We start from the raw sequence: 17,558 nt of genomic DNA, 5'->3' as shown, positions 1-17,558 counted from the left end.
GCAGCTCTTAAAAGCATCCATGTCAACTTGAAAAAAAATCACTTGTACTTACTTGCAAGCAACTTACTTGCTAGAGTTAAAATGCCAAGGTCCATGTCTGTGCTGAAGGAAGGATACGGACCCTACGTGCCCTGGGAGCTCTTAGAGGCAGTCAGCCCGAGTCAGCCCGAAGTGTCTCGGTCCTGCTTAAAACTTAGCGAGAGAAAAAAAACTGTTTTCTTAAAAAAACAAGGATCAAATGATCACATCTCAAAAAACATTAAGCAGAGTATGATTGTAAAGTCTTTATATACTGCCTGGTTTTCACAAATCTTCTTCTTCTTCTCTGAGCCCCATTTTCTTCTTTCTGCAGCCGATTGATGAAAAATTCATTTGAGTCTTTTTAACTCCAATCTGTTTGACTTCTTTCAACACTGTTTCACATTTTGACCAAAAGGTTAGGGATGTGTTTTCCTGGAAAAACTTGTGAACAGTCTTGCCACTCCATTTTTCCTTTTTTTTTCCCCTGGTAGTAGGTTTTAGTTAGTCTTCACAGAATTTAGTGCTAAAGAATACAAGATAAGGCTCTCCCTACTGAAGTTTGAACATCCCTGTATTCATATATTTCTTCCTGACAGGCAACATAACATGATCTCTGGATGTTCACTATCATCTTCCATATGCTTTGAATTACAAGTCCTCTAAATCATTTGCTTAATCTAAATTATTATCAACAAGAGTGTCTTTTTTGCTCTAAATAGCAACAGTGCATGAAGGCGCAGGGCCTTATAAACATTAATAGGGTCAGCACCAGTAGAAGTGGAATAACGGTACATATTTTGCCTCTCCCCAATTCTCCTTGTAACGCATGCCTCCTGCATGTCCCCAGGTGTCTGTTACAGCGGGCCATGGGAGAGCAGCCCTGCAGGGCAGTCCCACGGGGAGCTGCTGGGGCTCTGCTCTCCATAACCGGAGCAGAGCAAGCCCACGTGTGGTAGCTATGTTTTTCAGGATGCTTGTCTGTGACTGACTGATCAGTCACTAAGTCTACTCCTTTGCTCACTTGGTATGAATACCAGGCTGCATTGACCTATTATGAGCTGTGGTACAAGTTGATAAGGTGAATTTCAGAGGCAGGGACAAGGTCTTCACTGTGCACCTACGGTGGTAAGGTCCTGCTCCACAACAGTGGTCCCCAGCAGTTACCACACCACATACAGTAACTGGCAATAGGAAGACCTGCCTTCACTCCAAGCTGCTGTCCTCCCTGCACCCCACTCTGCCATCCTTCTCACAAATCTTACGGGAAACTTGGTGGTCATAGCTGGCAGAAGTACTAAGCAAAATGCCTCAGTGAAGCAGGGAGAGGCAGGGCAAAGCACATTAGGAATAGTAGTACTTACACTAAACTCCTTTATCTCATGTTGGAAGAACATGTCTCCGAGATTCTTCACCGGTGTCTCACTGCCCATCCAACCCCCTTCACTCTCTATACAAACTTAACCGAGCTCCTCAGCTGGCAACAGGCCCCACTTGTTTTCAGGCTTTCTCTCAGGATGATGAATGCTCGTGGTGATATCACTAATTTCACCACAGATTTCTCTTAGATGTGATGCAAGCTGTAACAACCTGTTTCTGGAGTTGAATATATGAGACCTCAGCTCTCCACTTAAAAAGACGCATTGAAGTTGGGGAGAAAGCTTTGAAAAATGACCAGAGAGAAAACAGTAGGCTCAGACAAGATGATACAGAAAAATAGAAGGACACATTTTTATTTTGGTCTAAGCAAACACCAAAGCTCTCAGCATGTCTCCACTACAGCTCTCAGGATGTCAGGCCAGAGGTGATGCCGAGCAGTGCCCGCTTCGTTGCCTGGAGTCTGTTCCCAGTGGTAGGGCTAGTGTCACCCCTTCACCAAACCGTCACGGAGCCGGTGGGCAGCTTTTGGAGGTGCTCTGAGCCGCAGCCCGGCCACGGCAATGCGGCGCTGGACTGGACCGAACGCTCAGCACAGCCCCTCGCAGAGCTGCTGCACCACTGCTTCACGCAGCTCTCGCTTCTCCAGATGAACTCAACATCCTGTTTAGCACTTCGTTTTGTGCACAGCCAATTGGTTTTTCACTGAGGAAATAAGCTCTCCCTGTTCAGTGTGACACGTACATAAATATGTATACACATACACACACGTGCATGCGCGCACGCAGACATCAGTCGTTTAAAGCCCTGTGGGTGTCTTCTTTCATATTTCTACCTTGTGGCTTGAGGAAGCCAGGAAATGTAAAAAGCAGTCAAAATGTTAGGGGGAAAACCAGATAGAAATGCCTTTTCCACAGAAAACGTGGAGCAGCTCCCAGGCTGAATGGCCCAGACCTGCCAGCTCACTTTGTGCCTTGCTTCCTCCTCCTCCTCCTCCTCCTCCTCCTCTGTGGCTTCTCAGGGGTTTCCATGCCACAAGCGCCAGCCAGGCACTTTGCTGAATCAGACCCACTGCTGCCAAAGACACTTTCTCCCCATCAATTCAGACTTTTACCAGTGCTTATTACAGCTATGAAATTCACTTATTGTAGTATCACGCCTCACTTATTAAGATTTTAATCAGCATTTCCACTGGAAAGCCTTACTCTCAAAGAGTTATAAAACTGCCTGTATAAAGTTGATTACCGCTGAAATTTAGAATCCAGCTTCTTGGCTCACAGCTAAGTTTCTTTCTTGCTTACTTGATCTCTGTTTGCAAAAGCTGATATAAATTGTTTTGGCAAGTTTGTTTAATTCCAGGGATATTAGCCGATTATGACCCAGACGATGCGCAGTTACCCACAGATCTAGACGAAGTCCGATGCACACGACCCATGTGGCAGAAGGTTACACAGAGCGCACCATCATCGTACACCAACTCATTGGCGGTAACGGACTGGAAAGACGAAGAGGGACCAATGGTGGATGAACTGGCTGGCCAACTCTGGCAGTACGAAGAAAGTCTCTCTTCCTCCCTCGTCTTGGCTGTGGAGAAACTGCCAGACTTACTAGCCAAGAAATGGTCCCGAGAGTTCCAGCGATTTGAGGAAAAAAGACACAAGCCCTCAGCCTCTGGAGGTGACTTCTGTCAGGCGTGAGGGCAAAGTATCCCTTCAAGGAAGAATTGAGTCAGACAACGGGACACTTTCCGGTGTGCGGAAAGTGATGGAATGAAATTATCCTAAGTTACCTGACTACAATAGTAAAGAATTACCCCGGATATCTTTTTTTTTTTTCTTTTAAATGTTGATATTTTTTACCTAGGAATGCAACTAAAGAATTTAACCGTTCACATTGTTTTTAAACGCTGAGTATTTTTGGAATGGTGTACAGTGCTTAATGGGAAGGCAGTCACAGGAGGTTAAAGACTTTCAAAATACATACCAGCACCTCAGTGCCAACAACCCATATCACTTCAATGAACTGTGCAGTATGTGTTGGCATGATTTATGCAGCAATTTTAAAAGAATCTGTAGTGTTTGTTTATTACCACAGCATGATTGATGGGTTCCTAAGTGCACAGCGACACAATCAGCTGAGCTATTACGGCTGGGCGTTTGATAATTTGTGACTTACAGCCGTTACAGCATGTCATTTCAGTCAATTGCCAGAAGTCATTAGGGTATCAGTGACCTCAGAGAAACCACGGTGAGACGAGACCCGCTGCCGACGGTGTCACTGTCGGACCATCTCTCCTGCATGGTCACACTGCTGCCCGGCTTCCCTGGCTCTCCTACTCTCCTCCCCTGACCTCGTTGGTAAAGAAAATACACCACTTTTAGCCCGATGAGCAATTCCTTCAGGTTCTGCTCTCATCCTCGCCCCTTTCAAATGTTAAAAGACTGGTACCAGCGTGACCCAACCCACAGAGTAGGAAAGGCTGCTCAAGCGTTGTCTTCTAACAGTCACTCGCTTTGTGATGGGCAACCGCGTAGACAAAGCCACCACGTACCCTGGAAACACACCCTTCACTGGGAGCCAGTGGAACAACCTCAGTTCATTCCTGGAAAAAATATCCCAGGCTTAAGTTTACATACAATACATTATGTCTAAGTCTTCACTGGATTTAGGCATTTATTTGCAACACAGAAAAAATCGAGTATGAAAGAAATTGTATTTATCTTTTATTTTTTTTTTTTACAAAAATAAACAATTTGAGGAACAAAAGCACATTTTTTTTCCTGACTGTACAAACTACAAAACAGTATGACATTGGTCACTTTAGCATTACTTTATTGCTTTCACTGAAAGCAAATTCTCTAGACACACCATGCCTGTAAAACGCATTTTATATAGAATTAAGGCTAGCATTCATTTGACATTATTAAGGTCGTTTACTTCATTCACTCTAAGAATTAGCAAGCGGTGCCTTAGAAAACCAAGGATTTGATGATAAAAAATACGAGTAACTGCAAGATAGGCATTAAACTAGTACTGTTCCACCAGCTGGATTGCTTTGCCAGCCTGTCAAAGATGTGGCTTCCTGAACAATTCAAATTTGATTCAACAAAAGTCTTAAGCACAGGCTTAATTGTAAGCATATGCTTAGGCCTATCCCTATTCAGCAAAGCACTCGGCACTTGGGTAAGTCCCTACCCTTTCAGTGGGACTATTCATATGCTTATGTGATTTGCTAGACCTCCAAAATGGCTCTTTTAAATTAAAAATGAAACTTTATGATAACATTGGAAGCAAAAATGAAAATTAGCTACAGTCTTGCAATTCTAAACATAACCAATTCCTTCATTTTGAGAAATACGCCAGCATTGCATATTTGACAGCTTTAACACAAATGCTGATTGTCTTCAGTAACGTTTGCTATTCAGCTTACAAACTGATATGCTTCAGTTACTCTGTTGTGATTGTACGTGCCCAAATAAATATCAGCGCGGAGGATACAGACGTCCCATAGAAATGATCAACTTTCATCCCTGTACACACATGAACAGGTCAGAAACGTTATGCTAACCTTGGTTAGAAAAGCCAGAGCTGCCAGCTGATTTATAACCAAAATTATACCCTAACAGTGTATCATATCTTGTATTTTGCTTTATTTTTTAAAAAAAAATCACATTTTCAAAATGTTGTTTTATTGCACATTCATCCTGGTCATGCAGGTTATTTCTTTAAAGTTCTGTTTAGCACTCTATAGATTAGAATGAGTAATAGTGCAATTATCTCTCCGGCCACAGCCGCCTTCTACCTAACAGCTGCCTATATTTATACACAAACAGCTCTTGTCACTCACGGATCAGACTGAGCCACTTTAGGTGTCAGTCTGTCACCTTCACATATGTTATCTTGTCAGGATCAGGCATGATATGATTTGAGGCCATCTTGAAGAAGACAAGCTGCCGACCTGTGCCAAATAGGAAAGCAAGGGGGGAAGGGAGGGAAGGGGAAAAAAAAATTAGAAGTGATGAGCAAAAGGTTGCCTGCCTTAAAATATTGGCATTTCATATTCTTCTTCAACCTATGCATTCTTCAGGCAACCCCAGACTGAACTCTCTCTTAACTTCAACTGGTATAAACCTGAAATGCTTTCGTCTAAAACGACACCGAATCTCCCCTGGTTTCAGTATGTTTACTCTTATCTAGTTATGGTCGAGATATGGCTGTGCACAGCTAACACAGTAAATGAAGGAAAGGTCTGAAGATTTTAATACAAATTTCACATGATCTTTAAAAAAGTATTTAAAGACTCTCCCACTGATAAAAACAGGCTTGAGTCCAGGGCTTAGATGAAGGACATTCATTTGATTGTACAGGAGCAGAATCATCTTTGCATGCTTGAATCTTTGCAAAACTAATCAGTGCAATGTACGTTAAACACGACTTTCTCTGAAATAGCTCTTGCTGATCACTTTGTAGCTCTGGGTTTTAAACAAGCTGGAACAAGGGTTCTACTCCTCATACAAAAAGCACCAGCAGGTGATAACAGCCTGGGTAGTGCAAGGCACCTTGCCATATATACAACCGAGGCCAGTGGGGGCTGAATTTGGTGGGGTTTCACTCACCAGTATTTGTGGGAGCTGCAGCACAGTTCTTGTATCTCCCCATGCTTACTGACCTGGCATCTTATTCACATCCCTGCCTCTTGATGAGTATCTGCCGTCCCATGGACCCGCACTGTCATTGCCTTGCCTTGTAGCAGAGGCCACAGAGATACTTTCCACATCTGTTCAGCTTCTGCCTTCCCTCTCTCTAAACTTCAGAAAATCAAATGCTATTTACTCCCAGCCTGCCTCTCTAGGGGGCTCCCATAACACTATTTTCACATGGCAAACGGGATGCCTCAACTACTGAGCATACTTCCATGCTGTGGGTTTCAGGGACTCAAGTGCTCATGCATCAGGAACCACACCATAAAGGGAATGATAAATAAGACTAGAAATATTGCTACTATGTCTTATTTGCTTTTAATATTGTAACCTGAGACAGGAGTGGCTCTAAACTTCCTATGAATTTCCCTGTGCCTTAATAATTACTTTTTTAGTATATTAACTAACTTCAATAGTCTGACTATAGATAGTCTGACATGATGACCCAGTAGTCACCGGTTAGCCACAGGCAAGGTTAATATAAATTAGTTTTTTCTAGGTTCCATGGAAGTCTCTGTTCACACCACCCAGAAGCAGAAAAAATGCAGAAAGCCGTAGCAGTACACTGCCTAAAACACTCTGAAACGTATGAACTGTCTAAAGTTTCTACTCGTTTGTGATGCTTTCAGAGCTGGGGACCTGCTAGGCATGTATATAAGCCTGGCTGTGCTGTGTATTTATGTTGCTCAGCTAAGCACAACTAAAGCACCCAACTGCACACAGGGTAGACACGTGATTGCAGATGTACAGACAGAAAGCTGAGCCTCTGAGCCTAAATAACTTGCCACACTAAAGCCTGCAGCAGAGCAAGGACTTAAATCAGCTTTCCCAAGGTGTGGGTAGCATCAGCCACCCTTCCTCTCAAAGACAGGAGCAGGGGAGCTGACCTGGCCCTAGCAGAAAATGGCAATTGCAGGCAGGGAAACAGCCCTGTGCGTGTGGAGACGACACACAGCAGTCACAGGATGGGAAAGGCCACGTGTCCACAACCAGCCATCACAGAAGAAAAACTCAACTTCAGTGGGGGTTTTATCTCGGGGGAAGATTACAAAAGAACACGGATTTGGTCCACTGCACCTTATAGGCACAAACATGTCTTTTTTCTTTACCCTTCAAGGGGTGCAGCATGCTGAGGGGAACACTGCCAGCTGAGCTGGCCGGGGCTGCCCGCTGGGGCATGCAGCTCTCCTGGGCATGCAGCTCTCCTGGGCATGCAGGGAAGGGGCGCAGGGTTGGGAGCCGGCTGCAGCATTCAGCTCTTTGAACCCGTCAGCCACTCCAGAGCTGCAGCTACCGGAGATTTTTAGCAGAGACTTGTAACATTTTTGTTTCTCAGATTGCTCTGGAGTTGCTTGAAATAGGCACAAGCCTGGTGCAGAAGCAGCGAGCCAGGGCCAATTCTCCACTTGATGTCAATCAGCACCGACTGCCTGCCTTCAGGGGAACCACACTGGGACTGCCAGGCCCACAGACCTTTTGGAAAATGTATTTCTCTTTTCAACGAGTGTATTCTGTTAGACAAGAAAATGAGTTGTGGTAGCAAATGGCATTCTCCCCTGGAAGTTCTACTTCTACTTCTACCTGGTTTTAAACCCTCCCTTCTTGCTGTCCTTTAGCCAAAGCCCTACTGCTAGAAGCACAGTGTTCCCACCAGCGGCAGGGCATCTCTGACACCAGCTGGGAAGTCCCAGCTAGACACACGGGAGAACCTGTTTGGTTTTGTGTCAAACTGCAACAACCATGTGGATTGGAACGATTTATTTAAATCCAGATGTTGGACCGTGTCCTGCACATTTAGCTGCAGAAAGAGGTCACAGGCTTTTGTTGTTGTTTCTGCTGCTGTGTTTTAAAATAAAATTTCAGACCCTGTGGTTTGGAGACCTATGGTCCATGTGCTGTAGCCCTCTGGTGCCAGCTCCTCTGAGTCTGTCTGCAGGTTCCTGCTCACCCGACAGCTGGCAAAGAGAAGCCCCACCAAAACCAAAACTGCCTCAGCTGGAGCTTAAGAAACTATCCCACTTCTAGCTGCTGCTGGTGGCTCCCACAGCCCAGCCCAGCATGCTGCCCAAACTGTGTTAAAACACTTAAAGCAGCCAGAATACATGACTCAGCTGCTGCTTCTGCTCCGCAGCATCCGCAACCTACCTGTCCAAGTCGTCTCGTTAGTTAGGACGAAAGCTTTGCACTGGGAGTAGCTGTCACAGATCTCAATGGCTTCGTTGACGTCAAACACGGAGAGGAGGCAGCCCTTATGATGGTAAGACGGCCAGCATCTGTAGTTCTCATCAGGAATAAAAGCTTCAGGCACCCGTCTGTACTCTGTAAATAACCAGAGCAAAGCAATCGTTTTGAAAGCTCCAGCAAACTGCTTGTTTTTAACAGGCACGTTTTATTGTAACAGCTTAGGAGCAGGATATATGACGGAAAAGGTGACGGGCTAGACTGTACCAGCCCCAGTTTACTCCCAAACGTGTTTATAGCTCTGCACCTTACTTTCCTTTTCCTTTCCTCCTTTCTTCTTCTCACCTTTTTCTCCAGAAAGCGTCTGTAAATAAACAGTCTGTGCACAAAACCCTTTCCCCTTCCCCACTGCGTAGGCGAGGCTTTGGTTTTATTAGGAGTTTTACAGGAAGAATGTCCCATTGAATAAACAGCATCCACTTGAATGAACTGACTCACTGTCCTACTTCTTAACAGTGAGCGGGATTGTCGGGGTGAGACCCGACCAGGCGTTCCCAGCCCTCCCTCTCCCTCAGAAGAGCATGCTATTTTCCTCCGGCTCCTTTAGAGAAGGAAGAAAAGACAGGCTTTTAATTAAGCAAACTTTTTTTGCTTGCTCGGATTAGCACAAAAGGGGAGTCGCTTGATGGGCCTCCGAAGAGAAGGAAAAAAAAAAAAGTAGCGGGAGCATGTCAGAGTGGTCCTCGCCCAGCGCCTCCGCACTGCCCTGCCGATTACTCCTCTCCCTTGGCTGCCGTTCAGTCTCACTTGCCTTTATGAGCTGCCTCTTGTTCTCTGTTCACAGCTCCTCTCACTTTCCCAGCCGCTGACGGGGGCTTCTCTAATGAATGCATCAGCAAATTCAACTAATCATTTATAAACATTTCTGTTTAGCGTCCAGACGCACAAATTGATGGTTCCCTCCTGTCTCTCCCCGCCACATCCTATTCAAAAAAATAAATAACATTCTATATTTCTTCTAATTGTATCTATTATGGAAACCAGAGCTGCCTGCCCTGACTCACAGCCTATTCTTAAGTCACTTTGGTTCAGGCATTTTCTGCCTGACATTGCAGATTCAGCCTGCTAGTATTTCAGGCAGCATGTTGTACGAACACCACCAAGTCAAAGGCGAGTGTGTCTACTACTCTAAACTGCCAGTATTTCAACTGGGAAAAGAAGTACACATCCACAAGTGCTCGTTCACACCACACAGTCTGAAATAGTGGGAAACAAATACAGTAAATGCATTCTATTTTAAGCCTGGCTCATTAAAAGTATCATAAGAAACATTCCCAAACAAGAAGCAAAATCAGAGCTGATCATGTCCCACTTAAATCAAAGGCAAAAAAGTTTTCATTAATTCAGAAAATGCAGACTCACACAGACGAAGGAAAAAAAAACAAAATAAAAATGCAGTTTTACATTACAAATGGTTATGTCTCCATCAAAAATACATATGTATTCCTTCTGAAGAAAAGTCACAGCATAAATCAAACTGCTACTGGCTGGATAGGTAAAGTCCCTTTTTTTTTAAATTTCTGTTTCAACTGTACAGTGTAACAATAATTGAATGTAACTGAATAATACTCTCTTAGCTCTGTACCATAACTGCTGAGTATTCATTTGTACCTCACAGCCAAGGTCAGTAAAATGATATGTGCAAATGAAATGCAAAAAAATCAATTCACCGTTGTCGGCACCGTCTACAACTATCTGTATCAGTGCGCGTGCCATGTTGACTGGATATAAAATGTGACTATTCACAACTTTTCTTTGCACGGCTACAGAAGTGCCACCCAACACTGCACTGCGCCAGAGGATGTTCACAGAATGATGGCACTTGCTGCAGCAGCAGAAGATCAAGCATCTGCCTGATTCTCCACGTCAGCAGGGAGCATGCCCCGGCCCTTCCCGAGGGTGCTCTCGGAGCCTGCCAGGCTCTGTGCTGGGGCTGGGAGGGAGCTGCAGCATCCCTCGGCACGCTGTCAGAGCACTAAGCAGAGCAGCCCCACGTCACGTCATGTATTTTTCTCCATGCAAGGCAGGAGTCTGTCTGGAAGACCCTTATTTTGAATTATCGTTCAATTTTTAAACTCTTCTGTGCACAGATATGCCTCTTAATATGCCTGTAGCACTTTCTTTCTTCTCAACACTGTTCCCGGTACAGCTGTCAGGGGTTAGGCTCTCGGCTGACCTAAACAGATTTCAAAAGAGCAGCAGTGATTTACATGACCTGAGGCTCTGTCAGAGGTAGGAGATAAAGTTCTCCCTTTCCATTGACTTTTTCAAGGTGACTGAGCCTGGTAAATCATTTGGGCAGCCTGGACGCATTAATCGATGGAGTTGGGCCAGCAATAACTGCGATGGTGATGCCGAGGTCCTGGCTTGTGGGTGCAAGAGAAGATGGAAACCTACACGCCAGTACTTAGGGTGGTCTCACCATGCAGCAGAGCCCTGTGGCTGTCCCTACTCCCAGGAGCATCCCAATGGGAAGGCGGCCATGAGGAGCAGAGAGCAGGACACGCGATGGCCCCGCACCCTGACTCACACTCCCAAACCAGCCAGGCGCTCCCGTCGCCCCAGGAAGCCAACACGGGATCTCCTCTTAAACTACTACAGGCAGAACTGGTCAGAAACTTATTGCAACACCAACCAAGCGCTGGTCTGAGGAAACCACATTTCTCTCCAAAACTCACTTCAACTCGAGCAGAGCAAGGTAGCCGCCTTCCCCGTTTGCATGGCGAAGGCAAATATCCCTGGAATCTCTTGTTTACACAGCGACAAATTAGGGAGCTGACCCCTTAGCCCTTATTTGTACGAGTTGTGAAGAAATGCACTCCTCATGAACTAGAAGGACGCTCCTGAAGGATGCCCCTCCATCGAGATGTGACCCGGCAATGACATTAGCCCCAGCTCGCAGGAGAGCTGGGCTTCCCCTACCCCTTTAAATGATCATCTTGGTCACTACAGTGCAGTTACTTGCTCAATTAAGCAATACTCCACTGGTTTAAAGACAGCTCCAGCTCAGGTTTTTGTCCTGCCAAGCCCTGAAACTTGCTTAAATGGAGTCCGTGGAATTTGAAGGCTCACAGTAGTAAATCACATCATAAAAAGGTCAAAGTTCTGGTTGATTTCCAGACTAATGGTGTTTAAAACCAATAAATACTTGCCTAATACTATAAATGCAGCCATAAATTTACACTTTTGCGTACATACGCGTAGCTTGACACAGAGTACATAAAGTCTATCAAGGTAATGGCAAGAAATAGATCGGAGAAATGCAAGACGCTCCTACTGGTATCACAACAGAAAAAGAATCCTTTTCTCCATCTACTGGTTTTGTGAGGACTGAAGCAAATAAATGCAATGCAGTAAGCCTGATCTTGATGTCACTTACAACAGATTTACTCCAGCTTAACATACGGGAGCTGATTCCCTGCTCACAGTTACACAAATAAATCCTACTAGGAAACATTCTTCCTGCCCTGTAAACATTTTGAAACTTCAAAATATCTTGCTATGCTGAATCTGGGCAATCCTCAAAAGTTTTGTTTTGGGATATTTTTAATAGTTTTAAAATATTTTTCACAAGTTTTCTCTGGTCAATTAAAACACGCTGTTTCGATCAGGCCAAAATCTTCTTAGAAGTTTCTTGCAGCACTAGCCAGCCCCCACAACGGCCGCAGTGATATTCAAACCGAGCACCTTCTCGTAACAGGTAAGACAGGCATCTTTAAAAGCAATCTGCAGCATCACTGATCAGTGCAACAGCTATAAAAGAAAGCCAATGCTTTAAAACCTTATTCTAAATTTTTTCCATCAAAAATCACCTGCGTTGTCCCAAAGCTGACTACAAACTATAAACATACTCATTTTCACTGTACTAGACTGAATCATATAAATAACTCCACAAGTATATAATAAACTATGTGAAACCGCCTGTGGTTTCCCCCTTTTAGCTTGTTTGAATCACCCTAAATCTGACTTTAATCAGTCCTAATGACCGTTTATTTCAGCCACAGCAGCCAGATTGCATTTTTACTACCAACTACAGCTACTCGTTGGAAATTTGCCCAGTTCTCTTTTCTAGTTATCACCTGCCAATACACCATGGGTCAATGACACAGACACAGTAATGTTCATCCTTGAGAGAGATATCATGTTGCTTCTTCTCCTCCCTCCTCTTTTCCTCCACTCTCAAGAGGAACACTGGCAGTCGACTCTGGATTTGCTTTTAATTGCTTTGCTTACAAGTAAGCAGAAAGAACCTGATCTTGCCAATCTCGGCAAAAAGTGGTACTGAGCAGCGTTTGCTCTACAAACTGTCCCCCCCGACTCCCAGGGAGCTTATGGAGAACAGAATCAGATCCTAAACAGACAATAATACACTTATGTTTTTAGTATGCTTCATTTTATGCTGAAATTTTCCTCATGCAATACCTCACATTTAAACATGCTTCTGACAACGAGCCTCGCAAAGCCGTATGCGCAGTTGCACTACAGAAAGCTATTTTTTGGTATGTCTGAGAAAATGACATGCTAGGCGTATCCCGTGTGTCTCTGCTTTCAATCATTTCTGACGAATCCCAACTGTTTGGAAGGACAGACAGGCCTGGCAGGACATGGGTTTGCCATCAGACCGGGAGATAGCCCTGCTTCTCTGGTGAGTATTTCGTCCTTTGGCTGTTTCCCGCACGCAGGCTGGAAGCAAAGTAAGGCTTGCCTCTTTTTATATGCTTCTATTGTGCTTACAGTAGAGCCATATTTAAATCGGTATGCAGGCTGTCACCGAAACACAAATAAATAAGGAGAAGAACGACATGTTCCCTTACATTTTATTCGCGTTAACATGACGGGACATGAGTGTTTTTCCTGCCTCGTGCCCCATGTCCCAGGGCCACTCACCGGGCTGCGGAGCTGCTCTGCACCCACGGCCACCTCTGCGGTGCACACCGATTTACTGAAGGCAATTAGCCCCAACTAGTGCCACAGATGCTTGTAAGCTGCATCTGGCCCACTCACTCATAAAAACAATTATGCTGATGATGGACGAGCCAAAAGGTGTATCGGGTCACGTGTGTGGGGTATTTAAGCTTAAAGACAGATGCCTACAGGATTTGTAAAAGACACTCGATGACTTCTTTAGCATTACTCAAGGGAGCTGAGGACCTAACCCATCAGCAGAAGGCATTTTGCTGTATGCTGCCCAGCTGGACCTGGAGAAGTTTAGCGACAGCAGAACACATTGCTCAGTGAACAGGGCATATGGTTTGCACGCCAGTGGAGATACATGTGAGCAACAACCAACTGGTCACTATACAGCTGTACAGCCCCACCGTATTTCCAGGGCCACAGGGGTGCAAAGCAACCTGCTCCTGTACTCCTCTGCGTGCTGGGATTGCCCGGCTGCTGATGCGAAAGCCCTCTGTGCAAGGCAGGCATAGAGGGAGACTTTCTGCCCGTGCTTGCAGCCCTGCGCACCTTTCCCCCTCAGCTGGCCACAAAGCAGCCTTGACGTGCCTGGGAAAGAAACACCAAACGCCCAAGTGCCAGATAAAGCGGGAATCTGGGCTGCCGGGACTGGGCTGCAGTGTGTTCCCAGCTGAGCCTTCAAGCGCCTTCAGCAGCATACTTCTAGCCTTAGCATTGTGGCCTGCCATAGGATATACAAACTGCCTCAATCAATATTCCAGCAACCTTGCAAAGCTTCTCTCTCGCGTATACACATGTGCACAAACACACCCTCCCACCCATCCCACCCACCCCCATTTCAGTAATTCTTGGGTGGATTTACAATTTCCTAAGCAGGTTGCTATAGTGACCCTGCAGAATATTTTTTTCAAAACACTGTTGTACTGTAAATGTTTACATACAGCATAATCCTGCCAAATTGTTTTAAGACAAATGGAAACACAAAGTGTCTTTGCTTTATGTCCAGCCTTCCAGCTTTTTTAGCATTGAGAATGTACTTTCAACTAACAACAGCAGCTAATTATGCTTTTCTGTGGGCTTGCACACCCTCAGGCCTAATAATGGGTCATCTATTAGCTTTAATGAATAACAAAGCTATCCGATTTACTAGTGTTAGCTGATTTCACGCATTTCTGAGTAAATTCTGAGTTAACTGAAGGGCTGGGGCTTAGCTCAAGGGCCAGACACCCAGTTGGTACAAATCAGTGTCACTTGATTGAAGTAATAAAAATGTTGATACTAGGGCAGGACTTTACTGATGAACATCAGTAGATTTTTTTATAGTCTTCTTAATCTGGATAATTAATGGCACGATTTAATCATTTTTAGATAACATATGTCAGAAGAAATACGTGGTTCCTGTTTTAATTCACATTCTTCTGGATTCCAGCAAGAGAGACGAACAGTCAATGGAATATAAAAGTATTTGTTCATGGTGTTGTTTTAAACACTGTAATGTTCCTATATCAACATTAACAGTAGTGTGATTTATGATTACAGAACACAACATAGCTATCGAATGTCTCCCGTGCCTCTACTCTGTTTCTAAGATACTAAAGCAAAGTCCAGAGCATAATATAATTTACAACACTATAAAATCTTTTACAGCTGAAGCACAGTGAAAGCTTAATATCCAAGACCTTCTGTAATATGACTATGTCATCTTATTAAACTTTATTTATGGGAACACTAGGGTTGACAAGAACTTTCTTCATGTCACTTCCCTACTGATTATCAATATCACCTTTCTCACTTCATGGTGTTCATAGGAGGAGGTCTTCCTTTCAAAAACATAGGTTCAGATAGATAACAGACTGTTTCCTCAAAGTTTATGTTTTAGTTACGGCCTTAGATCACTTGCCCAAGATCATGATCTCTTCTTTCCTAGTACGAATTTACAATGCTCTATCCAAGACAACGGATAATTCAAAGCATTTAGACCTAAGACATATTCTGAAGACCATTACCTGAACCTTCTGTGGTTTCTTTTCCCAAAAAAGAAAACAAAACAAAATCTTGCAATTCTTGGATCTGAATTGTCCTCTAGCTCTGCTTTTAGGATTTCAAAATAGATCACACACCAGAAAGGCCCTATTTTGTCACAACCCTTTAGATGCCAGAGGAGACTGGCGTTAATTCTTGTCATTTCTACTGTTTGAGAGAGCAAAAATCCTGGGAGCCAAGTCACTTTGTGAGATTTCCATCATCTGGAGGAATATCAACGTGAACTTGTGCCTGCCCGATCTTGGCACACCAGCGTACAAATGCAAAGCTCTGACTAACTCCGATTTGGCCTGAGAACCAAACCACCATCTCTAGTTTTATCTTAACCTAGTACTGGGTTGGAAAACACTCTCCTTGAACTTACATTATGCTGTAGAGCAAGACAGAAAAGGTTCAAAAAAATCCCACAATCTTAAAAATATTTTTTTTTTTTGCTTTCAGAGAGTAACACAGTGTCCTCCTAGACCCCAAACAGGGCCAAAGCAGGATCTCAGCTGACAGCTTGGGAAAGTATCACAGTTGTCCCTTTTCACCCCTGTCTCGCCCTCTACTACCCACCAAGTGTTACACAAAATATTCAATCTGCTCAGCTGTTCAGCCCTGGCTTCAGTGGTCAGGACGCCAGCTCAGCTGGGAACGTCCTGCCAGTGGAAGAGGTTGATCACTTGGACACCAGTCCCTTCCAGCACTACTGTCACCCTCTCCTGCAACTTCACTGAACCACAGGAGAATTTCTCATTCCATAATCTCTGGGTAATTTCTAATGCCATTCTCTGGATCGAGAATATTAAAAAATAATTCTAGCATGGTATTACCAGTCAAATACCACTTGAGGAAGGAATATGTTCGGAATAAAATTGATATGAATGGGTAGGTAGGTGTATTTTCACCCTCACAATATGACTTCTTCATACTTTTCTGGCAAGGAAAGGGAGCCTTAAAATAGAAATAAATTACAACCCCTTTTCTGTTTGGTTAAAGTAGCCTTAGAACAAACAAGAAACAGGCCTGCACATCTTAAAGGCATGGCAGCTAAGTCTGAAAATACCTCTCATCTACGTGTAATTTCCACTAAGATATCTGATTCCTCAGACTTGCCATTGGTTGAGAACATTTTCCTATCAAGGAATTCAATATTACACTCACAGTCTTCAATGTAGACTGGCCAAATATGTTACACAAAGTATCTACGGATTTTCAACATCTTTGCTCACGCTGTAGAGTGCCTAAGTCCATGAGCAGTGTCCTACAAATAAAAAGGGCTCCTTGCACAGAAGGGCATTACTAACCGTGAACACGGGTAGTGGATTCTGCGTCATATTATCCAGGACTCTACAGAATTAAACTAACACAAAAATGTGTAATTATTACAGTAGCCAAATATACACGGAGCTCTGCTCCATATTAGTAGAAACCTGCACTGTTACATTTACTACCGCTGTCCTAAGCTTCTCTCCCTGAGATTCTTTATAAACATGACAGCCCTCTAAAATTCAAAACTTCATCTTGTCCTGATATGGCAGTTAAATCTGGAATCAACCAGCATCACAGAAAAACTTCGGCCCTCCTGGCACTTCTTCAACAAAGGACGTGTTTGTACTATTGATTGTACTGCTGAAAATAATTTTGCTGTGTTGACAGGCATCACTCAGCACAGATTGTGATGAAAAGCTGAAAATTAGAAAGTTAAATGAACACCTGCAACAATTTTCCTGCCAATTTTACAACAAAATAAATATTGAATTATTCTGATAAGTGGGTCAAATTCATCCCTGGTGTCATGGCCCTTTGAGGTTAACAGCACTACGACAGAAATGAATTTAGCTCCTGTGTCTCTTTCACAGAGCAAATGCTTCACTGAACTTTCAAACCCCCTGTGCCAACATTCATCTTCATTTAGAACCCATCTTTCCCTCTTTACTGAGCTTTTGCAGCAAAGCCATAATTTTCCTATCAACTTGCAGTCAATTATGTTGACAGTTTGACATGAATATTGTACGTACACAAAAATAATTTGCAAAACAGCTTTTTCAATTGTTAGACTTAACAGTCATTTCCATCATACATAATCTTCTTTGACGTGTGTAATTCCACAAGCTATCCTTCCGGGAAGAATATGCATCCCTCTGTATCATAGCTGCTTGAATAGCATTTTACATACCTGTGGTGCTGCAGAGATTTTACGAAAAAGATACTGTTATGCAGCTTCGTTTTCATCCTGTCCTTTTTTTTTCTTTTTTATTCTATTGCTAGCAGACAGCTGAG

General features: G+C 43.8%; 1 protein-coding gene across 1 annotated transcript in view; it reads right to left on the bottom strand.

Annotated features, from left to right (window-relative positions):
- Window positions 1–4,859: 4,859 nt before the first annotated feature.
- PKDCC (protein kinase domain containing, cytoplasmic) overlaps window positions 4,860–17,558 on the bottom strand; it is a 37,405-nt gene continuing 24,706 nt past the window's right edge. Inside the window, 2 exon segments of the mRNA XM_050894313.1 lie at window positions 4,860–5,353; window positions 8,241–8,414. Of these exon segments, the coding sequence (XP_050750270.1) occupies window positions 5,268–5,353; window positions 8,241–8,414 (260 nt within the window). The 3' untranslated portion in view covers window positions 4,860–5,267.

The sequence above is a fragment of the Gymnogyps californianus genome, chromosome 3 (assembly GCF_018139145.2).
Source record: "Gymnogyps californianus isolate 813 chromosome 3, ASM1813914v2, whole genome shotgun sequence".
NCBI classification, from domain to species: Eukaryota; Metazoa; Chordata; class Aves; order Accipitriformes; family Cathartidae; genus Gymnogyps; species Gymnogyps californianus.
The sequence above is the reverse complement of the archived record's forward strand: the minus strand, read 5'-3'. Positions and strand labels throughout refer to the sequence as shown.